At 45.9% G+C, this 25,384-nt stretch overlaps 2 protein-coding genes across 5 annotated transcripts in view; one reads left to right on the top strand and one right to left on the bottom strand.

Moving 5' to 3' along the window:
* XPNPEP3 (X-prolyl aminopeptidase 3) overlaps positions 1-187 on the bottom strand; it is a 34,560-nt gene extending 34,373 nt beyond the window's left edge. The window contains exon 1 of one of the 3 annotated variants that reach the window (XM_056523724.1): positions 16-187. In XM_056523724.1, coding sequence (XP_056379699.1) covers positions 16-55 — 40 coding nt within the window. In that variant the 5' untranslated portion in view covers positions 56-187. Of the gene's footprint in view, positions 1-4 lie in introns of all 3 variants that reach the window. The other 2 variants (XM_056523725.1, XM_056523729.1) reach the window with 2 other exon arrangements.
* Positions 53-25,384, top strand: ST13 (ST13 Hsp70 interacting protein). 2 transcript variants are annotated; one of them, XM_056523731.1, is made up of 12 exons: positions 53-278; positions 3,517-3,574; positions 11,147-11,210; positions 12,229-12,299; positions 12,415-12,481; positions 14,728-14,812; positions 17,023-17,133; positions 20,195-20,297; positions 20,859-20,975; positions 21,470-21,519; positions 24,158-24,302; positions 24,921-25,384. In XM_056523731.1, exons 1-12 carry the CDS (start codon positions 169-171, stop codon positions 25,047-25,049), a joined length of 1,110 nt encoding a protein of 369 aa, XP_056379706.1. In that variant the 5' UTR covers positions 53-168; the 3' UTR covers positions 25,050-25,384. The 2 variants fall into 2 exon arrangements, with proteins under 2 accessions (XP_056379706.1, XP_056379705.1); XM_056523730.1 differs by having other exon boundaries at positions 56-278; positions 21,470-21,518; positions 24,124-24,302.

Here is a 25,384-nt window from a genome sequence, read left to right as displayed (position 1 = left end):
AAACCGTTGAATGACCTAGAGTGGGCGGGGCGTTGAGAGCCTGTCGTCCAGTCATGGTGCACTTCCGGCTGTCGTCCTAAGCCACGCCCCCATCACTCCTTACTCTGCTTCTAGTTCTTTCCAGCCCCGTGTAACGCAGTGTGGACACTGAGCTCGTCTCTGCCAACCATGGACCCACGGAAGGTGCAGGAGCTGCGGGAGTTCGTCCGCCTGTGTCAGAGCAACCCGGCCGTGCTGCACCGCTCCGAGCTCGGCTTCTTCGCGGAATGGCTGCTGAGGTGAGCGCGATTGTTGTCATAGGCGGCAGGGGGGCCGTCTGCATGCGGTTCTAAGGTGACGTGCGGTAATCCTGCGTTTTAGGTTTCCTGTCTTGATTTTGTGCACTTCAGTGAATGATTCCGTTCCTTGTCAGGCTATGGCAGTGTTTCCCAACCAGGATGCCTCCAGGTGTTGCAAAACTACAACTCCCAGCATGCCTGGACAGCCAAAGGCTGTCCAGGCATGCTGGGAGTTGTAGTTTTGCAACACCTGGAGGCACCCTGGTTGGGAAACACTGGGCTATGTTGTGCACAAACCCCTCTTATTACAGGGAACAATGTTTTGATTGGTTTATTATTTGTTACTGGAGGAGTAAAAGGACTTAGGTTTTTGTTTATAAATAAATGTTTTGCAGGGTCTTAGGGTGTATTCACACCAGTGCAGATAATCTCACAGATAATCCCCCTCGGCAAATTTGTCATGTGACTTCCACAGTCTGTGATTGGGTTGTACTGGTCATGTGATTCCGCGTCATTGTGACCATGCAAGCTGCAGTGGAAGGAGAATGATTGATTTTTTTTTTTCTTCTTTCCCCCCAACCAGTTACAAAAACTGCAATTCCCAGCATGACCTGACATGCTGGGAGTTGTAGTTTTGCAACAGCTGGAGGCACCCTGGTTGGGAAACACTGAGCGGTGATGGACTGACTGCTGAAATGCCAACCTGTTGTGAGAACCCATGTGAAATGTCCCCAAAAGGAATTGATGGCATGTCCTCGCGCACCATTGTGTAAACCTGAATAACTCAACCCCCCCTTAAGGGTATGTTCACACTGAGGAAATTAGAGCTGCAATCTTCTTGCTCTATAGTAAATGGTTGGGATGGTCCAATACAATTCTGTGTACCGAACCTGATGCCGTGATAATTAAGATATGCCCCCAGTAGTTAGGTGGGTCATTCCTACCCTATTAGGTGGAAGTTTTCACTAGGTAGGAAATTTCCCCTACTGGGTTGAAGCATGCCCCCCTGTTGGGTAGGAGTCCCCGGTAGGTAGGAATGGCCCCCCGGTTGGGTAGGAGTCCCAGGTAGGAATGACTGGAGTAGGAGTCCTCGGTAGGTAGGAATGCCTCCCTGTAGGATAGGAGTCCCCAGTAGGTAGGAATGCCCCCCTTTTTAGGTTGAAATCCCCGGTAGGTAGGCATGCCCCCCTGTTGGGTAGGAATCCCCGGTAGGTAGGTAGGCATGCCCCCCTGTTGGGTAGGAGTCCCCGGTAGGTAGGCATGCCCCCCTGTTGGGTAGGAGTCCCCGGTAGGTAGGCATGCCCCCCTGTTGGGTAGGAGTCCCCGGTAGGTAGGTAGGCATGCCCCCCTGTTGGGTAGGAGTCCCCGGTAGGAATGACTGGAGTAGGAGTCCTCGGTAGGAAGGAATGCCTCCCTGTAGGGTAGTAGTCCCAGGTTGGAATGACTGGAGTAGGAGTCCTCGGTAGGTAGGAATGCCTCCCTGTAGGGTAGGAGTCCCCAGTAGATAGGTAGGAATGCACCCCCTATTAGGTAGGAGTCCCCATTAGGTAAGTAGGAATGACCCCCTGTTGGGTAGGAGTCTCCGGTAGGAGTCCTCAGTAGGTAGGTAGGAATCCCTCCCCTATTGGGTAGGAGTCCCTGTTTGGTTAGTAGGAATGCCCCTCTATTGGGTAGGTATCCCCAGTAGGTAGGTAACCCTCCCCCTTACTAATTAGGTAGAAGCCCCCAGTAGGTAAGGAGCTTTCTGTATGTGAAAAACAGAAAAGACTGAAACAGCGAAACATGAGAAATCCATCTTCTGCTTCCAAAACAAACCTATTCACACAACTCAGACTGATATGACTGCAGACATTTCTGTAAGGAATCTACCCCAGGTGAATATGCTCTTTCTATAGCTTCATAAAGGTTATTGCGGATTGAGATTCAGGATGTCATTTTCATACCAGGAGGGGGCGGAGTGTTGTAGACCTAGACAAATGGTGGAAAACAAGATCAGGTGATTGAGCCCTGGACAGATACATCAGCAGTGTGAGCTCCTTGTTTGCTAATACTGAATAGGGGGGATCTGAACAGAACGCCTGGATTATTAAACTATTCTCTAATAAAAAGAAATCAGAGCAGCGTTTCATACTGTTGCGCCAGGTTTTATCTTTTGCACCTGATTACATTTTTTACACGCTTCTTTGCAGTGACATAAGGGGCTAGGTGAGCAGAAATGATCACGGCAATATTGGGGTTTCGCAGCCCTGGTCTAAGCAGTGAAATGCAGTTGCTGTCTACGATGACAAGCTAAAGGGAGGAGGGATAACATTCTGTAAATAATAGGAACACGAGTGTTTATGCCTCCAGTGTTGCGGTCCTCTTTCTGGTGCGTATGACAACAGCTCAGCTAATTGCTGGCCGCAGCGATGTCCCGACTGCTGGGCCAGTGATTGGCTGAACATCAGTGTGCCGTACTGAGCCCCAACGTGTCTTCTTCCTGGTCCCAGGGCTCGATACATCAGTCCAACCTGGCAGCAAGGAAAAGGGACAGCATTAGAAGACGGGGCAGGGATACGGGAGGTATTAAAAAATAAAATAAAAATTATAATAATTCTGTTTTGGGCGCTGCCTCAGAGATGGGGGCTGTGACGTCACGGCCACACCCCTAGTGACATCAAGCCATGCCTCTTCCCTTCATGTCTATGGGAGGGGGCGTGACAACTGTCACGCCCCCTCCCATAGACATGAATGGAGGAGGCGTGGTGTGACGTCACTAGGGGGTGTGGCCGTGACATCACGTCCCTTTGCATAGGAGATAAGATGTATAAAGCCGGAATACCCCTTTAAAACGACAGTGACTGTTCAAGGCTGGGTTCACATCCCTTTTCTGTTCCTCTGTTGTAGGAGCAGAACAACAAAAATAACAGCAGTGCCAGTTCTCCCCGCACATCAGCAGCGTCCGATGGACTTCATTTACTTTAATGTGGTCTATCTGGTTTCTGTTAGTGTCCTGCTTTTTACCAGACAAAAATGCAGATGTGAACAAGGCCATACTGACCTACTGTGCAGGGAGAAGCTGCAACCCCTGCACTAACAAAAGTGTATTGTCCATTTACTCTTCCCAGGGCACAGCTCAGAGTAATCAGTAGGTAGGGGGTTAACAAATATTGTTGAGAAATAGATGATAATAGCATTTATAATATTTTGCTGACCTTTATAAATGTAACCCTTTTTAAATCTTCCCTTTTTTTTTCAGCATGGGGGCATCTATTCCATCTCCACCTCCTGAAGAATCTCCTCCAGAGCCCAGTAAGGTAAAGATCACTGGTAAAGTGTCTGTTTTTTTTATTTTATTTATTTTTTAAGATTATCACCTCCAAAATATATATAACTTACTAACACGGGCATAGCTAGGTCTCCAAAATACCCAGGGCTTGAGCCCATAGCCCCAGCCATGCTTTTAATTACACCCAAGAGCACCTCCTGCCTCCTTCTTTAATATTCTCACTTATACCAGCAGGCAAATGTACAGTGTGGGTGCAGCAATCACACTCCTATCACCATCAGATCTCAGCATGTACACACTGCCTGAAAGTGATAGGAGTGTGATTGCTGCTACTGCCCATACGCAACCATTACTCAGTACTGTACGTGTAGAGATCTGAGGGTGATAGGAGAGTGATAGGAGTGTGATTTCTGAAGCTACATAATTAGGGATGTCCCGATACGGATACTGGACGTTTGCATGAGTACTTGTGCTCGTACAAATGTCCCCAATATATAATCCGATACTCACCGGTGGGACCCCCACCAGCAGGTATCGCAGAGGTGCCGAACTATGCAGCACAGCAGTTGAGCGCCCGTCATAGCCAGGACCTGTGGCTAATGCCGAAAATCACTGATCGCGGTGATGTCCGGCATTAACCTTTTAGATGCTTATATCAAAGTTGATCGCAGCATCTAAAAGTCCTGAAGTTGACTGCCGGTTAGCTCAGGGATGCTGATCGGGATCACCGCAGTGAAATCGCGGTGTCCCGTTCAGCTGTGAGGACGGCCGGAAGTCCTTTACCGTGCTCCGTGCCGTCCAATTGTCGTTCCTTTAATTCTGTTAGCCATGGCAGGCAGTAGTAAAGGAGCGCAGATAATGCTGATCAGTGCTATGCTATGGCATATCATTGATCAGTGAATGCAATCTACATATTGCATGTAATAGTGCTCTATGGGGACTATAAAAAAGTGGGGGGGGGGGTAATGTGTAAAAATAAATAAATAAGTGTGAATTAACCCCTTCCCTAATAAGTCTGAATCAGCCCCCCCCCCCCTTTAAATAAAATTTAATCTTATATAAAAATACACCCCTTGACATACAAAAAAGTATCGGTACTCGTACAAAAAAAAAAAGAAAAGTAAGAATATATATATGTAACATTGACACAGTAAAGTGGACCCTCGACTTATGATGGCCCCAACAAGAGTTTCAGAGCCCATGGCAAGTTTAATACATCATTTAAGGTGCCCCATTCCACTGCACAGACTACTGTACCCAGGACAGGCACAGTGATTCTTTGTCACACGCGTGTCATTTTGGCCTCCGGCTCCTCAGCTGCTTTCCCAACTGTTGCGCTGCTCCCTTAGTGACGTCCAAGAAGCCTGCAGCTGCTTGTTGCAGGTGTCCAATGAGCGCTGCCCTCCTCTTCCCTCACACACTAGAGGTCCCACTATACTTCTAGTGTGCATAGTAAGCATCTTGTACAGTATGGGGCAGTGAGTAGTGGTCTGGATCAGGCAGAAAGTGGTATGTTTATGCATTTTTCCTGCACCGTATTCTGACAGTGTTAAAGCCATAATAACACTGCACCCTATTCTCCAGTGTTTCCTAACCCAGTGTGCCTACAGTTGCTGCAAAACTACAACACCCAGCCAAAGGCTGTCCAGACATGCTGCAAGTTGTAGTTTTGCAACAGCTTGAGACACCCTGGTTGGAAAACACTGCTATTCTCTGTACTCTGTTCAGTACTGTATATTTTAGTCGGGCAGCAGTGACTTGCTTGCGGACAGTAGCACAGGGACAACGCTGCAGTGACAAGCTCCAGTGACACCTGTCCATTCATAGAAACCATTACTGGAGCTTCCTGAGACAGATGCGGGGACCGCTTGAGCTGCCAGCCCCCCCATCTCTCTCTCTCTCTCTCTCTCTCTCTCTTTCTCTCTCTCCCTCTCTCTGCTCTGAGGGACATCCGAGGGACACATACACCGTGTGAGACTGCTCCATTTTCTCTTTGGTCTCACAATGTCCGAACCCAGACCGCCCCCTGCTAGACAGGTCACTATGGCCCTGGTCACTTATTATGCTTGTGAGGGTCGCAAAACTAAAATCCATATAATTATATAGTAAACCTAGGATGCATTGGGGTATACGTGTGAATATACGGGGGCTCAACCCATTCAAAGCAGTGTCCAATATAGAAGAAAATTCACACTGAACAGGTATGTACATTTTAAAATAGCTTTTTAGTAAATTCTTAATAATTCGTACAAACTTGATGGATGCTCCCCTTTTTTCAAATGCATTTGTTACAAATAGTACTTCACCCCAAGTGCTCATTAAAGAACGTCCGACCTCTCCTGATCCAGCTGCCGATCTATCCTCTCCCTAGCATGGGCATAGCAGAGTGGATCCTCCTTCCTCTCACGAAGGGGAAAAGCAGGTGCGTGTGTAGGCCAGACACTTCCGACATTTTGGAGGACACGCCCCCTTTCTCAAGTGACCCTATCGTGCACCCATCACCTAATACATAGTAATCATCTCTCATGAGAACTCATTTCTGGAATGAGAAATAAGCATATATATGTTCATGTGAACCGCACAAGCAATAGGATGGGCACTATCAATCAGTCCACTATCAGAACAAAGGTGCAATGGCGTTCAGCTGCACGGAGCCAAAATATCGGGAGGATCTCCAGCCTGTAAACAGTCCTGGTTCCAAAAAACGATCCACAAATAGCACAATATGGATATTGTGTAAACCTGGATTAATCATGAATATATAGGGATCCTGAGTGGCAGTTTCTGTTGGTGTCAGAGCGTTTCAGAAGCACGGCTTCCTTCGTCAGGGAGAAGGAAGCTGTGCTTCTGAAACGCGTTGGAGGTATCTTGGATCTGATCCCGTACCGTAGTGACGTCACTAACTGGTCTCCGTCAAGCTGCGAACCTGGGCTATCACGGTAGAGAACGCCACCGGCCGGGGCGTACTCCCGTAATCCCCAATTGGATCTTCAGCAAAAAGGATATGCATTCTCCGCTACATCACAGAACATAGAAGAATCATCAAGGAAAATCAGCTTAAATAACCGCAAGTAAAACCTCTGATAAATCTGCACTGTATTATCATCATCAAGTATAGTCACAGGTGTGCGCACAACCACAAAGTAGAAGCTCGTTCAATCTGCTTAGCCAAATAGCTCTCTATATAGAGTAACTTAATGGACATTCTTTGACTTGCAGTGCCACAAGCAAAGCGATAGACATCTGCTGCTATCTTCAACAAGGAAAGAAACAGAACATTTTGCACACTCTGACACCAACAGAAACTGCCACTCAGGATCCCTATATATTCATGATTAATCCAGGTATACACAATATCCATATTGACATATATATCTAATCTTTCCATTCCATTTACTCTAAAACCAGTAACCCAATAATACACTAATATATAGACATTTTTGTCCAAATTAGAGGACAACGTAAAAGAATAACCCTGCATAAAACAAACCTACCATATCTATGGTCTGACTTCTTCCATCTCAGCCAGGTATGTGTAATAATTAATGTAAGCGCGTACTGTAACATATATGTGCATTATACACATATATATATAATCTCCCCGAGTATCTTTGCATTGTAATGGCATCTCATACTTCAGTACTGCAGCTACTATATTCACATTTCCTTATTATAGCGCTTGTTGGATACTACTATAGATTTGTAAATTACTTCTATTAAAAAATCTTAATCCTTTCAGTACTTATGAGCTTCTGAAGATAAGGTTGTTTTCTGTCTAAGTCCTCTCTGATGACACGTGTCTCGGGGAAACGCCCAGTTTAGAAGAGGTTTGCTATGGGGATTTGCTTCTAAACTGGGCGTTTCCCGAGACAGGTGTCATCAGAGAGCACTTAGACAGAAAAGAACAACCTTAACTTCAGAAGCTCATAAGTACTGAAAGGATTAAGATTTTTTTTTAATAGAAGTCATTTACAAATCTGTTTAACTTTTTCTGGAGCCAGTTGATATATGAAAAAAAGTTTTTTCCTGGATAACCCCTTTAAGGGCTTCTATCCAATATACTTCTCGTTGGAGTCATTTCCTATTAATCTTTTCTCCTGACTCTCCTTCCACTTCTTCAATCACTAACCAGCGCAACTCACTAACTTTATGTCCATATTCATGGAAATGCTTAGCGACTCCGGTTTCACCAAGCTTACTTCCTATTTCAACCTGACTCTGATCTTCCTTACTCTTCACATTCCGGATTGCCGAACGATGTTCTTTAATCTGGTATTTGATATTTCTCAGTCTGTCCCACGTAGACACGCCTACAGGGACATTTCAACATATAAATGACGTGTTAGGAGTTGCAACTATAGCAGCCTGTTATTGGAATTTTAGTGCCTTTAAGAGGATGGCAGATAGCATCAGTTTTAATAATGCTGTTGCAGTTTTGGCAACTCAAGCACGGAAAGGTACCTTTCTTTTTTGTACATAAAAAAAGATTGTTTTGTTTTTCGTTTTGCCTTCATGTCTGCACGGACTAAATAATTTGCCAACGATTTACCTTTTTTATATATAAACCTAGGTAATTTTTCAAACATTTTTCCATATTTGGGGTCCGCACGTAACAGACCCCAATATTTGTTCCGCACCTCCGCCACTGCCTCAGCCCTCAACCAGCCAGGGTGCATGCCCCAAAGACAGGAAGGAGAGCTAGGGCCTAAGTTGAGGACTACAAGTACAGCTGAGTGGTCTGAGATCCCCTTAGTGGCATAGGAAACATCTCTTACCGCTTGCAGGAGATCCTCAGAAGCCAGGGCAAGGTCTATGCAAGAGAAGGACCTATGGGCCGCAGAGTAAAAGGAAAATGCAGTCGCAATTGGATACTTCCATCTCCAGAGGTTGCTCATTCCCAGCACCAGGCACCGATTAGTAAAGGGAGGAGAGCCAGGGGCAGCAGCAGTGGTGTGGTTGAGCTGGGTATCTGGAGCGACATTAAAGTCACCTATAAAAAGGACTGGGTCAGAAGGAAAAGACAACAGTTTCAGTAATATGCTCCACTACAGAGACCTAAAAAGGAGGAGGCAAATAAACAGACAAGAAGAAAGGAAAATGAGCTGAGAGAACAATGCAGTATCACAAATCTCCCAAAAATGCTCACAAGCCACCTGGGAGACAACCAACGGCAAAGATTTAGTAATCAGCACAGAGACACCCCTAGCGTAGTTAGAGTAGGAGGCATGATAACCCTGTGCTATCCAAGCCCTTTTCAGGGCAATAACCTTCTGGCCCGTTATATAAGTCTCTTGTAGACCTATAATATGAGGAGACTGACATTTCACAAAGTTTAAGCTTAAGGCCCTTTTAAATTTGGAGTTAAGCCCATGCACGTTCCAGCTAACAATCTTTAGGGTCACCATAATCACAGGCAAAGAAAGACCAAGGGAGGATCAGAGCAAGGAAGTAGAGAGCACTGGTACTACACATACCGCTCACACCCAACACAAAAACTGACAGAGCACAAACATAAAACACAAACAGATTTAAATAAGCAGAAACAAAACCTTCCCCAAAACTTCCCTGTCTAGCACTAAACGGACAGAATAAAAACTCTATGCCCTAACACAGTTTAGACCTATACCCTAAATTCAACTACCCGAGGGGTTAGAAGAACGTCTAGTAAACTGATCTACTAATACCAGAACCCTCCCGCCGCCCAACCATTAACTCTGAAAAGGCCGGTAACTATGAAAAATTACCCCCAGAGAACCCCTAAGGAGAACCGGATCCTAGGGAGATTCACGGGGCAAACTAGCTCCTTAATCACTAAGGGGCAAATGAGGAGGGAACAGTCCCGAGTAGTACAGTTCAGTCCGGAGGTCTTACAGGTGGGGCCGCATCAACCCAGTGGAGAGCCTCAGTCGGGGAGGTGAAGAATTTAGTGGCGGCCCCATCCACCAACCTCAGGCGAGCAGGATGCAATATTGAGTAGCGGTAGCCCTTTGCACGTAGCTTTGACAGGACCTCATAACTGAACCTGCTGCTTGCGTAACTCCACGGAGAAGTCCGGATAAAAGGATACTCTGCGACCACCACAGATGACCTCCTCCTTTATTCGCACTGCGCGAAGAACAGCATCCCTGTCTCTGAAGTGGAGAAGTTTCACCAGGAAAGGGCGCGGGGTACCACCAGGAGGCAGAGATGGTACTCTGTCGGGACTTTCAACAGAGAAATAAGGAGAGAAGGTATCTGCTGGAAGAATCTCCTTCAGCCATGATTCAAGGAACACAGGGTCATTCCCTTCCACCTTTTCAGGAAGGCCTATGAGGCGAATATTATTGTGCCGTAAGCGATTCTCCATATCGTCCATGTGGCTAAGGACTCCAGTCACTTGGCGCTGCAGGGAAGCGACTTGATCTGGCAAAGGATGGAGAGTATCCTCCACTGTAGAGACCCTACGCTCCACCTCCTCAGTGCGCTCACGTATCTTTTGAGTCTCATGTTGTAAGATTACAAACTCCTGCCACAGTTTATCCACCTTGGACACCATAATCGCTTGACAGGAGGTAAAGGCAGCCAGAAGTTCAGAGAACCGCTGGTCCATTGTAACAGCATCGTATGCAGTCCTTTCAGGGGACTGTTGCTGTGGAGGAGTCTGAGATCCCTCAAACAATGACAGCTGAGGATCAGGAGAGTCGACCCTAGGACAGTCCACATTTCTAGAGAACTGGCTCAGCGCTTATGCCACCTGTACAGAGACTTTAGCAGCAAGCGGGGTCTGAGCACCAGGGTCCTGGTGAGATGGACCACAAGAACGGGAGGACCCATTATCAGAGGAGGCATCCTCATCAGAAGTTGGCCGAGGGGGGGGGGAGTCCACAGCTGGCAGCAGGACCTCGGGAGACAAATGGAGTGCAGGGTAGTGGGGATACAGCAGCAGTCTAGACAGTCCCCTTATAACACAGGGCGTCCTGTTATAGGTCAGTCCAGGCAGCAAAGGAGCTCACACAGAAGGGACCAGAGGCCTCGCAAGATGTCTGCTCACTCCCCCTCCAGCAAGCTCCCACCAGCAACGGGAGTCGCTATAGCATCCAGGGAGGGAAGGCCCCACCCACGTAGGCCCACAATGGCGCCGGACCTCCAATTCAGGGCAGCCCAGGACCCCACAGCAGCCGGGGAGAGCCTCTGCACACTGCACTGCCAGTAGATAGGGACCAGAGGACTGCTCCGCCAGGCAACAGCAGCCGTCTCCCTCCTCCTCACCACAGGGATCCAGAAGACAGCAGTGCCGGGAGCCGCCCACTCCTCCCAGGGACACCGGAGCCCATCAGGAACACCACCGGGGGATCACTAAGCACCAGGAGACCAGCCAGGGGAAAACTAGACAGGCTGAGTATTCAGGGTAAATTAGGATGGGGTAGCGGGAGCCCTCACACTATGCGGGCGCTCACTCCGGCATCCAGACCACGCCCCCAAATAGCATTCTCTATATAATCTCGGGATATATTAGTGATTTTACTTGCTGTTCTTGACCTTTACAGGATAGTCCTTTTATTAAGATGTCATGCCTGTTTCCTAAGCATTCAATTGACTTGTCCATAAATTAAACTTACAGGAAGAACCCGTGAAGGATAACAATGTCCCACCTGAAAAGCCAGAGAGTGAAGAAAGTGACCTGGGTAAGTTCAAACAAATCTGTTTTATTAGTAATTAGTTAATATGGTGCCAAACATTGGATGGATTGGACACTAAGGAAAGTTTCCATGACGGCCGTCACGGCGTTGAGGGGGGCGTGGCCGATCCCCGCAGCACAAAAACAGCATTCGGAACACTTACTTCCAAATGCTGGCCAGTGGAGTACCCCTTTAAAGGCCAACTGCAGCGCAATATACACTTATCCCCTATCTTGTAGATAGGGGATAAGTGTTTGATCGCGGGGGTTCCGACCGCTGGGACCCCGCCTCGATCTCCCTGGCGGGGCGCTGCCATTAGCGCTCATGGTGACGTAGCGTCGACCTAGAGGTCGACGATGATGCCCCATCTCCTCTCCGCCCCCATACAATTCTATGGGGGAGACCGGGAGGCACGAACGCTGCCTCCCCGCCTCTCCCATAGAGATGTATGTAGGAGGCGTGCCGGCTGCAACGTCATGCTGCCGCTGGCATGCCCCCTGCGCGGGACAGCCGCGGCCCTTTACAGGAGATCACATGGGGGTCCCAGCGGTCGGACCCCCCGCGATCAAACACTTATCCCCTATCCTGTGGATAGGGGATAAGTGTTAATCACGCTGCAGATGTCCTTTAAGGCATGCAAGTATGTGTGTCTAAGCTGGGACAAAATACAGGAAGTCTGGTTGGGACAAGTAGGACTGCTGGCTTGTCAATCAGTCTGCACTGTGAGCAAGGGTAGTGTCACAGAGCCTCAGTGCACACAGCAGCCAATTGTCAGGCCTGAGGAGTGAGGGGAAAAGTTCCCACACATGAGGTGTGGGCCAGCAAAGGAACACCCCAGAGACCCTCAGAGCTGCATACAGTGTGTACAACCTAAACAAGGGAATAAGGAACTGTTAAAGATTAAAACCAAGATTTTAGCACATAGACAGGATCAGCACCAGTTAGAGTAAGCTTGGAACTTGCTTATTTTGTGACTGATACCCTTTAATAATAATTATGATGTATGATGGTCATTTCCTTCTAGAAATTGACAATGAAGGAGTGGTTGCTGCAGATGAAGATGCCCCTCAAGAAATGGGAAATGATGAATTGGAGGTAACAATATTAATTGTATTTCTATTAGTTTTGCAAACTGATACTGAAGCACTGATCATGATGCACATACTGCAATAAATATTTAATTGTTACTTGTTTTTTAAATTTTTTTAAGGTTACTGAAGAAATGATGGACCAGGCAAATGATAAGAAAATGGAGGCAATTACAGCATTGGGAAATGGTATATATTTTCTTATTCTGCTGGTACCCTTATCTTATAGGTTTTATTTTTATTTTTTATTTTATTTTTTTTCTGGGGGGTGGGGGTTGTGCATCTTTTAACACTCTCACATTTTACTTAGAGAATGGCTTAAAGGGTTTATTCCAGAGGAATTTTTTTTTCAAATCTAATTGGAAAGAATACATGAATAGAATAGATATCTGTAGCACCTCTTTGCATTAAAAGCCACAGCTAAACTGTTAGGAGATGTACCAAATGCTTTGTTCACATCAGTGTCATAGATTCATGCAAAATCCAGGATAAAATAACACAGCATTTAGTGCTATTCTATCTTGTAAAATGTCAGAAGCCTCAAGGACTTCATCATAATCAACGCCAGTTTCTGTCATTTAAAGCGCAACTGTCATGAAATTTTAGTCTAATAACCTGCACACAGCCTTTGTACTGTGTGCAGGTGTTGTGTACTGCAAGTATTTTACCTCATATTTGCAGGCTTTCGGGACGCTAAAAAGTGCTTTTAATCAAAGCCACTGACGGTCAGATAGGCGTGGTGCGAGGTACGCGATGCCCCGCCGTTGCCACGCCCACTTTGTATCTTAGTGCTGGTACCGCTGTGTGATTGATACACAGGTCCCAGCGCATGCACACTTCAGCTAATTTAACGTGTGCGCTGCTACGTGTCATCCAGCGAGCGCTCTCTCCTCCAGCAAGCGCTCGCTCCCGCGCTCTCTGCATCTAGCTCTGCGCAGGCGCACTGAGGATGACGGCGGCGGGAGCGAGCGCTTGCTGGATGACACGCAGCAGCGCACACGTTACATTAGTTGAAGGGCGCATGCACTGGAACCTGTGTGTCAATCACACAGCGGTCCCAGCACTGACATACAAATTGGGCGTGTGGGCGGGCGTGGTGGCGGCCGGGGCATCGCGTACCTCGCACTACGCCTATCTGACCGTCAGTGGCTTTGATTAAAAGCACTTTTTAGCATCACGAAAGCTTGCAAATATGAGGTAAAATACTTGCTGTACACAAGACCTGCACACGGTAAAAAAGCTGTGTGCAGGTTATTACTCTAAAATTTCATGACAGTTGCGCTTTAACTGATCCTGCACTGCTGTCATTTAGCAACCAACAAAAGTAAGAAAGTATCTTTATTCTTTAAGGCTGCAATGATTAATCAAATTCTGATTAGTTGTTAAGCAAAAACAAAGTTATGACTTTTGTAACTCCTTTTTGGGGTTAGCGCTGCACTACTGCTTGAGGCACTGCACTCCGCCCGCTCCCCGGCCAGCTCTCTGCATGGAAATAGGAAGTTACAATGATGTGATGTCCTATTCCATGTCGGAAGCTATGATTGGTCGGCACTGATTAACCAATCAGAGCTCCCGGTGGGGGAATATGAAATCACTGCACAGTTACTTCATATTCCCCGCTGGGAGTCGGCCGCCCGGGGGGCGGAGTGTGGAGCCCAAGAGAAGGTCCATTTCCTTACTTTGCTTGTCCCACATGATTGACGTAGAGGGCTCCATGCTGGGAGCGGGTTAGGGCAGAGTGGAGGTGTGCCACTGCGAGTTGGCCAGCCCCTCCGACCTTTCACCGGCATTACAAGACAGCATGAATATAACTTAACAAACCGCGGGCAAAGTAAGGAAAAGTACCTTTTCTTAGGTTGCGTAATGTCTTAACTGATGGTGCCTGCGCTGAGGTGACAGTTTCACTTTAAATGCTAAGAGTGTTTCCCAACCAGGGTGCCTCCTGCTGTTGCAAGACTACAACTCTCAGCATGCCCGGACAGCGAAAGGCTTTCCAGGCATGCTGGGAGTTGTAGTTTTGCAACAGCTGAAGGCACCCTGGTTGGGAAACACTCTTAGCATTTAAAGTGAAACTGTCAATCTTTTTTTGGTCATTTTGCCCAGATTCATCGATTAATTTATCAGCAACTAATCAATTCTGCAATTAATGGTTTGTGGCAGCCCTTTTGTTTACCATACAGTCTTCTTAATTATTTCCGGTATTAATATGTTTAGTTTACCGAAAAATGTATCTTTGTATATGGTAAATGTAGGCTGTAGCAGGCTGTTATGGCATTCTTTAAATGGATTCAGTATACATGCATTACATGGCCCGGCGCACTTTACAATGGCCATTAAATACACATGGTTCTTGTGTTTGGAAGGTATAGTTTGTAGGGACCTTCCCTTGTGAACTAGTTTTCACAAAATTTGGTTTTTTATTTTTTGGTCTCCAGGTGAACTCCAGAATGCCATTGATTTATTTACAGAAGCTATTAAACTTAACCCACAGCTTGCTATTTTATATGCAAAGCGAGCAAGGTAAGACAAAGCAATATTCATTGGTAAATCAACATTTATTAATTTGTGCTTATAGTGTGTGGGGTTCCTTGGGTATTTGGGTCCGAAAGCATAATGGACAGGGGCACCATTTTCATGATTCATGCTCTGTACACCTCCACAATTGATTTGAATCAAACAAGCATAATGTGATTGAAGTGTGGTCTTCAATTGACTGAAGCAAATTAAGCCCATTTACACATACTCCATAGTCTTCCCTTTTACTACATTTTTATAAGTAGTTTTGTGCCCCAAAAGTAGTTAAAAAGCCCTTTTTAATCCCATTGTAAGTGTCCTGGAAGTGAGGCTAGTGGATCTGGACTGTGCCAAGCTGACACTCCTTTCTACGACATCACTGCCTTTTGATTGACCCACAGGTCTACCCAGCAGTCATGGCCCTGTGTGCAAACTGCTTGTGCCAGTACCGTTGCTTCTGGCACAGTCTGCATACACAGGACTGCTGTGTGTCAGTCAAAAGGCTGTGTCTGCTTGGCACCAGTCCAGACCCACTTGCCCCGCCTCCAGGACACTCAACAGGATTACCAAGGGATTTTTTTTTTCTCCAACTACTTTTTGGATACTAAACTACACTGCTCAAAAAAATAGTGAACTAAGATAACACATCCTAGATCTGAATGAATGAAATATTTTCGTCTTTACATGAGTTTTTTACAACTTTACATAAGTTGAATGTGCTGACAACAAAATCACACAAATTATCAATGGAAATCAAATTTATCAACCCACGGAGGTCTGTATATGGAGTCACACTCAAAATCAAACTGATCCAACTTTATGTAATGTCCTTAAAACAAGTCAAAATGAGGCTCAGTAGTGTGTGTGGCCTCCATGTGCCCGTATGACCTCCCTACAATGCCTGGGCATGCTCCTGATGAGGTGGCGGATGGTCTCCTGAGGGATGTCCTCCCAGACCTGGACTAAAGCATCCGCCAACTCCTGCGTTGGTGGATGGAGCGAGACATGATGTCCCAGATGTGCTCAATCGGATTCAGGTCTGGGGAACGGGCGGGCCAGTCCATAGTGTCAATGCCTTCCTCTTGCAGGAACTGCTGACACACTCCAGCCACATGAGGACTAGCATTGTCTTGCATTAGGAGGGACCCAGGGCCAACCGCATCAGAATATGGTCTCACAAGGGGTCTGAGGATCTCATCTCGGTACCTAATGGCAGTCAGGCTACCTTTGGCAAGCACATAGGAGGCTGTGTGCCCCCTCCAAAGAAAGGCCACCCCACACCATTACTGACCCACCGCGAAACCGGTCATGCTGGAGGATGTTGCAGGCAGCAGAATGTTCTCCATGGCGTCTCCAGACTGTCAAGTCTGTCACGTGCTCAGTGTGAACCTGCTTTCATCCGTGAAGAGCACAGGGTGCCATTGGCGAATTTGCCAATCTTGGTGTTCTCTGGCAAATGGCAAACGTCCTGCACGGTGTTGAGCTGTAAGCACAACTCCCACCTGTGGATGTCAGGGCCCTCATACCACCCTCATGGAGTCTGTTTCTGACCGTTTGAGTGGACACATCCACATTTGTGGCCTGCTGGAGGTCATTTTGCAGGGCTCTGGCAGTGCTCCTCCTGCTCCTCCTTGCACAAAGACAGAGTTAGCGATCCTGCTGCTGGGTTGTTGCCCTCCTACGACCTCCTCCACGTCTCCTGATGTACTGGCCTGTCTCCTGGTAGCGCCTCCATGCTCTGGATATTACGCTGACAGACACAGCAAACCTTCTTGCCACAGCTCGCATTGATGTGCCATCCTGGATGAGCTGCACTACCTGAGCCACTTTTACCGCCAGCATTCAAGTGACCAAAACATCAGCCAGGAAGCATAGGAACTGAGAAGTGGTCTGTGGTCACACCTGCAAAACCACTTCTTTATTGGGGTCGTCTTACTAACTGCCTATAATTTCCACCTGTTGTCTGTTCCATTTGCACAACAGCATGTGAAATTGATTGTCAGTGTTGCTTCCTGAGTGGACAGTGGGATTTCACAGAAGTGTGATTGACTTGGAGATACATTGTGCTGTTTAAGTGTTCCCTTTATTTTTTTTGAGCAGGGTATTTTCCCTTTAAATACCTTCTGATACATTGCACCCTACTAAAAAATGAACAGCGGCAAATGTTTAGTTTGTATCTGTTTAATATACTTTCTCTTTTTTTTTTTTTTTATAAGTGTTTATGTGAAGCTAGAAAAGCCAAACGCAGCAATCCGTGACTGTGATAAAGCCATTGCCATCAACCCTGATTCAGCTCAGCCATACAAGTGGAGAGGAAAAGCACACAGGTAAGGGGGGGGGGGGGTGGGGGGGGGGGGGAATGGGGTGTATATTTAGTGGGTATCATGTAAAGCAAAGGGGGGGGGGGTACTCGCTAGAACAGGGTTTCCCAACCAGTGTGCCTCAGGTACAATTTATTTATGTAATGTGTATGTAAGATATATATATATGCATAAAAGGGTCTTTCTCGTTCGCTCTTCCTAGGGCTGCCGCATGAGCATTTCCTTAGTGTCCCAGCATGAGGGACATGGTGTGGGCATCCTAGCCCGACTAACTCAGGGGATTATGCGAACAGAATTAGCGTGCGGTGCCTTGCTCCCCATGCTTCCTTCCTTCCTTCCATGTTTAGTGTGTTAAAAAAAAAAAGACTTAAATCTCAGCTGCTGGTCACTCAGACCACTTAGTGGCGTTTGGCGTCCTCTTGTGGCCAATAATTAATTTGTGCCCTCTTGTGAGCTCACCCTTGTAACAACCAATAACTACAGCCTTGCCTGTAATATCTGTTCTTTTCAACTTAATAGCTACTGGGCTCTTTTTCTAGGGACTGTATATGGGGGCCGCTTTTTATTTCAGTCACCCTGTATGGGACCTGATATGGCAAATTACATTGAGTCGGTTGAGGTATGCCTCTGGCATACCTATTTTCGGCAGGGTTCTCAGAGAAGCGAGCGTATGTGACCCGCTGTGGCAGGACGTTGCCATGGATTTCACGATCCCTTGGAAGATAGCGGGGTTACAGTCAGTGACTGTTCTCCTCTACCGTTGAATGCCATGACATGTCTGTCATGTCTGCCGGTCACCCATCGGGGTTTTCTTGGCATGTGCATACAATGTTCCCTCCTCAACAGGCTGCCGCATCCGCGACTAGTGCCCCGAATCCCCACGTCCAGTGCGAGGTCTCTGTGGAAGTGTCCCTGCGTGGACTTGGATTATCCGTGGCTGGATTACGGTACCACACTACTAGTGCGAGGTGTCCACTGGAGTGACCCGTTGTCTACTATGGACCCATACCAGTAAGCCAGACAGTGGTCTGCGTGGTTTTCTCCGCCACCTGTCACTTATCCAAGGGCTGATGTATCTGCGGGTGGAGTTCCTGTACCTCACTGTTAGTGCGCAGTGTCCGGAGGGGTGACCTGGCGTGTCCTATGGACCCTATGCAGGGCGATGGGGAGACAGTCAACGCCCCCTCAGCCTCCCCGATCTCCCAGGGTGAAGGGGATTCTATCCATGGCTTCTGGGTCTTCCTGCTCTTCAACATGCGTCAAAGGGGCACAGTTATTGCCTATCTGGCTGTGTCTCCTTATCATCAGCGTCTGGAGGGGCACTTCTTACGCCAGACCGCTGTCTGCACAGTTTCCGCCGCCATCGGCCTCCCATCTGTTGGAGGAGTTTATGCAATCATGTTTGGCTTGGCAACAGCCAGTCTAGTTACCGTCTGTTGTATGGGTCCTTCCATTGCTCTCCTCCTTCCTTGGCGCAATCTTCCTGGAATCTTCCCCCCTCCATTCACATCCTGACGGGTTGTTGCTTTGGAGTGCTCTGGTCCGCTCGGACCGCTGGGGTCCAAGACCAGTTAGTCTAGGTTGGCCCTCCTGGTTCTTTTAGCCTTAGTGATGTTTGAGGTCTCGGGCATGTGTAGCGATCCTGTCCAGATTTCTTCTCCGCGATCTCATTTGTGGGGCGGTCTTTCTGTTCTGCACTTCTTCTTGTCTCGACATGGAAGTTTGTCACCCGGGCCGTTTTGCAGATGTTGAGTTTACTTACTCTACAGGTGCAAGTCTTCCAGGAGACTCGGGAAGTCTTCCAGTTCCCATGTCGGTCGCTCCGGTGTTCAGGGTTTCCTTCATTTCAGGGCATTCTGCTCCTTTTTTGGCCGTTTCTTACTTTCCGCCTCCTCCTTTGGGGTCCATGTACTCCCGATATGGAGGGTGTTCCAGTCATCTGAATTACACCAGTCAAGCTTATTTCGCCTCCTAGGTGCTTGCAGCAGGCCCCTGGGACATGTTTTGGGGTCTGTAGCTGTTCAGGTCTTCGATCTCATGCACCAGGCCTCTTGAGCTGGTTTCCGTCTTTTTATTTTATTTTTTTTCAACGGTTTTCTGGTCTCCACTTTCTGTGCTCGCCTTCTGCTCAGGCGTACACTGCTCTCCCTGCTGTTTTTTTCTGCCAGGTTCTCTTGAATTGGTTGACTCTCTGGGGTTCTTTTGTTGTGCCCTTCTTCCATTTTTGTTTCCCAGCCGGGCTAGCTCTGTCTTGTTCTGTGTACTTCCTACCTCCTACCGGGATGGTTCTGGCCCATCTGGCTTCCTAGTAGACCTTTTCCACAGTCTCTATATGGACTGTAGGTTTAGAGTGTCTACAAAAGACGCTCCCTTCCATTTGCGTCCTTCTCCATGGACGGTGGGATCTTCAGGGAGCTCAGTTTCTGGGCCTCTGTTGTCTCTGGCTCGGGGTCTTGTCCGCATGCCTTACGGACGAGTGGGTTCAGTCCCTTTCCTTTCTCTTGTGGTTGTTCTTTCCCACCCTAGGGGGACTGCTATTTATTACGTCCCATCAGTATCTGTCCCCCCCCCCCCCCCCCCCCCCAATGAAGAGCAACCCGTTTCTTCAGTTTTTTTAACCGGATGATCTTTTCCGGTTCTTGGGTTTTTATCAGATTATTATGTAGGGTCCTTCGGACAGATTTCTTTTTTGGCTTCTCTTACTGTTTTGTGACAAAACTGATTACCTCACTTCCAGTGGAGGATAGGCCATTAGTATGTGATTGTTGGGTCTGACACCTGGCTGCCTGCTCGTCAGAGAGCATAGTGTAGTTGCTGTACTGGGTTACTACAGCTTGGCTCCTATTGAAATGTCCACACCACTTGAGCAGATATTGATGGCTAATCTTGTGTTGAGGTCATCCCAATATATTTTAGCCTAGAAAATCCCTTTTTATTTTTCTTAAGAATTTTTTTTTTAGCAAAGCTATAATACTAGTAGGCATAAACCTTTCTTAGAGAAATTGATAGTTTTACAATTGTTTGATCCACTAAAATAGATTTTGCGGAACTTTGCATCATTCTACAGGCTTCTGGGACACTGGGAAGATGCTGCACATGACTTGGCAATGGCCTGCAAACTGGATTATGATGAAGAAGCAAGCGCGATGCTTAAAGAAGTCCAACCACGTGTAAGTCATATGCATGTTGATATAGTTTATATCAAGTTTACTTATAGATTTTACATGCTGCCAAAAGTAGATAAAATCAACTCTATACAAAATTCCTCGCTTAATTCCTCTTTGGGGCTCGCACCATTCTGCTTCATGGCATTTTCATGAGCCGCAAGCTATTGATGGCTTTCTCCTTATTACTGTGCATAAGGAGAAAGCTGTATATCAGCTGTGCATTATGTAATAAAAAAAAGTTAACAAATTTTAGTGGTACATTGCACACTTTTACAAACTGGTGTATTAACATATCACTCAGAAGATAAGACTTTTTTTTGTCTGGTTCACTGTAGGAGATAAAATATATCACAAATGTGTTTGGTGAGGAAAACCCTGTGCGTGTGTTTTATGAAGATTACATGTCATTATACAGTATTTTATGCATCTGTCCGCAATGGGTACAGATGAAATAGCCGCTTATATTAAAGGTCGTCTACTAACATCCAGCCATGTATTATATGCAGTACTGATATTTTTGTATTTTTTACACACAATAATGGATTAATAATACTATTCACATAGGCTCAGAAAATTATAGAACACAAACGAAAATATGAACGTAAGCGCCAAGAAAAAGAAATTAATGACCGCAAGGAGCGACTGAGAAAAGCCAAAGAAGAACATGAAAGGGCGCAGAGGGTAAGTGGATTTTAGTTTATTATAGGTGACAGTGTCAGTGTTCATAATTTCATATTTTCTTATGCCAATGTGACTGCTGTAAAGCAAATCTCTGAAACTGCTGTTTGTCTCAGAAGAGAATCTCACTCTGTGGAGGACAACTCACACACGCTGTAGATAGAGAGTAAAGCGGATATAAGGCAGTCTGTATAGATTTTTATAGGCTGTGTATAAGTATACAAAGAAAATAGAGATCACACTACAAGCTGTGGAAGTCCTAAAGAGAAAATGCTTTTTTGGCACCATAATACACAACATCAGTAACCATAAATCGACAAAGCAAAATAAAAAAATGCTTTTCTGATGTGTCCATAGCCTTTAAAAGCTTTAAGCATGTACTAAGGGGACACCCTATTCCCTTTTCTAAATGCTCATTTTGCTGCCTTTTTTTTATTTTTTATTTTATTTATTTTTTTATGTTTAAATATGACTGTTTCTCATTGCTATGTAAACAGGAAGAAGAGGCAAGGCATGATGCTGGAGCACAGTTTGGAGGTTTCCCAGGTATGTACCTTTAGCATTTTACTAGATCCATATGCACCAGATTAATAATTTGTGCCAAATGTATTATTTATTTAACCCCTTAAGGACCCGGGCTTTTTCCATTTTTTCATTTAACTTAAAAAAATAAATGTAACTCTTTAAAATTTTCACCTAAAATTCTATATGATGGCTTATTTTTTGCGTCACCATTTCTACTTTGTTATTACATTAGTCATTTTACCCAAAAATCTACAGGGAAACAGGAAAAAAAATCAATGTGCGACAAAATTGATGAAAAAACACTATTTTGTAAGTTTTGGGGGCTTCCGTTTTTGCGCAGTACATTTTTCGGCAAAAATGACACCTTATCTTTATTCTGTAGGTCCATACGGTTAAAAAGATCCCCTACTTATACAGGTTTGATTTTGTATCACTTCAGAAAAAAATCATGAATACATGCAGGAAAATGTATATGTTTAAAATGGTCATTTTCTGGCCCCTATAACTTTTTTTTTTTATTTTTATGTATTTAGGGCGCTATGAGGGCACTTTTTTTGCACTGTGATCTGAAGTTTTTAGCGGTACCATTTTTGTTCTGATCAGACTTTTTGATCACTTTTTATTCACTTTTTTGTGGTTATAAAAAGTGATAAAAAATGCGCTATTTTGGACTTTGGAATTTTTTTTGCGCATACGCCATTGAAAGTGCGGTTTAAAAAGCAGTGTATTTTTATAATTCGGACATTTCCACACGCGGCGATACCACGTGTTTATTTTAATTTTTATTTACACTGTTTTTTGTTCTTTTTTATTCTTGGAAATGCCGGGTGATTCAAACTTTTATTAGGGGAAGGGATAATTCAAAGGGTTAATGATTATTTTTACACTTTTCTTATGCAATATTATAGCTCCCATAAGGGGCTATAACATTGCATTAACTGATCTTTAACACTGATGCATCTCCATAGGAATGGATCAATCAGTGTTTTCGGCGATTGATTGCTCAAGCCTGGATCTCAGGCTTCAAGCATTCATTTGGCGATCGGACAGCACAGGAGAAGGTAAGAAGACCTCCTCCTGTGCTACAGCTGTTCGGGATGCCGCGATTATGCTGCTGCGATCCCGAACAGCTCCCTGAGCTAGCCGGGCACTTTCACTTTCGTTTTTAGCTCAGCTTTGAGCGTGCGGCTAAAGGGTTACCGTGCGCCATTAGCGGCGGGTCCCGGCTTCACTATGACGCCGGGCCCGCCATGATATGATGCGGGGTTGCTGTGTGACCCCGCGTTATATCGCAGGACCGGGACTCATGACGTACGCGTACGTCATGGGTCCTTAAGGGGTTAAACATATTTATACCTACTTCATATTTGAATAGTCTTGAAAAGGGCCATAATTAAGACCAATTCTAAACGTAAATGTTTCGCCTTTGCACGAAATATTATTGTAAATATGTGCCTGCAAACAGATTGCATCAACAAGAAACATTCTGCCACATGCAAAACTTTTGAGTTTGGCATAATATGCAGGTTTTTACTGTTTTGTAAATTGATGTATCTTACAACCTCCAGTTACAGTAGTCACAATTGACATTAAATATCTTGTTACAATGGCACATGTCAGGGGGTGGACTATATCAGACAGCAATTGAACAGTCCGTGTGGGAAGTAGAGGTTAGGGAAAAATGGTCAAGGGTAAGGATCTAAGCTAGGCTGGCTGGGCATACTAGAAGTAGTAGTTTTGCAACAGCTGGAGGTACACTAGTTGGAAAACACTAACCTACAGGAAAGACTTACCTGCCATTTGAAAAAGCTTTTGACATGTCTTAGACACGTATCAAAAGTTTTTTTTATGGTCCGATGTCTAAACACTTATACTCTGACCAGTCACGAGCCGGGAGCAGTCTGCACTTAGCACATTTTCTCCCGTCTCTGTCACATGACCTTGACAGCCATGTAATGTAGGTCTATGGGGCCGTCCTGGTCTCATAGAAACAGAGCGGAATGAGGCTGCTCGCTTTTCTTTGCACTTGTTCTAATCATCTGTTGGTTTCTGAACACTCAGTAAAATGACCAATAAACTTATGGCAAATGTTCTTAAAGGAGTTCTGTAGTAAATATAACTTATCCTTTAGCGTGTTGGCCGTGGCTTCCTGCGGGGGTCAGCCGTGGCTGTGTGTGTGTGCGCGCGTGTGTGTGCGCGTGTGTGTGTGCGCGTGTGTGTGTGCGCGTGTGTGTGCGCGCGTGTGTGTGCGCGCGCGTGTGTGCGCGCGCGTGTGTGCGCGCGCGTGTGTGTGCGCGTGTGTGTGTGTGCGTGTGCGCGTGCGTGCGAGTGTGCGCGTGCGTGCGACCGACCAGACAGAAATCACCACGTGGTGTCGTCTTGAAGGGTGGGGGCTAGGCCTCGGTGAGGGGGTTTACACCGAAACAAAGTGGATCAGAGAATGGTTTTTCTCTCACTCCCTGCATTTAAGTGATAGCTGAAAGAGGGAAACTGCTCTATATAGCTAATAAATCATATTTAGACAAATGCATAGGTTGGCGAGAGGGAAAGGATGGGCTATGGGTTTAGTTCCCCTTTTAATGTTACTTTTCTACTTTGTTTTAACATTGTACTTTCAACTTTGTAGGAGGATTCCCTGGTGGAATGCCTGGAATGGCTGGAGGATTCCCTGGTGGTATGCCCGGAATGGCTGGAGGATTCCCTGGTGGTATTCCCGGTATGGCTGGAGGATTCCCTGGTGGCATGGCTGGAATGCCAGGAGTAAGCGAAATCCTTTCTGACCCAGAGGTCTTGACTGCTATGCAGGTAGGTGCTATAGTGAATGTAGTTCTCTGTTGCTGGTTTAAAGGGGTACTCCGGAACTATGACATCTTAACCCTTATCCAAAGGAGATGTCTGAAATGTCTGATCGCGGGGTCCCGCCTCTGGGGACCCCCACAATCTCTCATGCAGCACCCACCTGTGTGAGCTGCACGACGGCGGTGGAGGCGGAGTCTGAAGCCTCACGACTACGGGGTCGGAGTATTGTGACATCACGACTCCGCCCCCGTGTGACGTCATGTCCTGTCCCCTCAATGCAAGTCTGTGGGAGGGGAATTTACCAATTATTCCACATGCATCTATTAAGGGAGTACAGCTCCTGCACTCGCTTCATAGTCCAGATACCATCATGGTGTTCGAAGTACCAGACAGCCAAGGGTGTACATGTACAGCCATTGTCCTCTAGGGGTTAAACCTCTGTTCTAAAGCTGTAGATAGATAACAGGATCAACCATTGGCAATAGGTGATGGACTCGACTGACTTTCCCCTGTTAAGTGGTGATGCATATCTTGTTGTTACACAGTTGTTTTAAATTAAAGTAAAAATTATCTTTATTATGACAATTGATTATTTTTTTTATTTTATTTTTTTTCCCTGCACAGGATCCCGAGCTGATGGCTGCATTTCAAGATGTAGCTCAAAACCCAGCCAACATATCAAAATATCAGAACAACCCAAAAATGATGAATCTCATAGGCAAACTGTCTAGTAAATTTGGAGGCGGTGTGTAGTTTACAGGAAGTCTTTAAAGACAAGCCTATGATGAAGAAACTTATATGATCGTGTGCAGCTACAGATTCTGATGACTGTTGTCCTCTATTATTTTCCTTCTTTGTAATGACAAATACTGTATCACAGATATTGGCTGGTAAAGAATATATTCCTTTCATAAAAGAATTTATACATTTAAGAAAATACAAATCCTGCCTGTGGTTTTTTTTCTCCCTGTCAGTATAACTCATCTGATGTGAATTCCTACAACAACTTGACATTTTCACAAATAAAAATGCCATTATATATAGCAATATCTGATTAGCAATATAATAAACTATAAAGTGTCACTATT

The sequence above is a fragment of the Hyla sarda genome, chromosome 6 (assembly GCF_029499605.1).
Source record: "Hyla sarda isolate aHylSar1 chromosome 6, aHylSar1.hap1, whole genome shotgun sequence".
Taxonomy (NCBI): Eukaryota; Metazoa; Chordata; class Amphibia; order Anura; family Hylidae; genus Hyla; species Hyla sarda.
The sequence above is the reverse complement of the archived record's forward strand: the minus strand, read 5'-3'. Positions and strand labels throughout refer to the sequence as shown.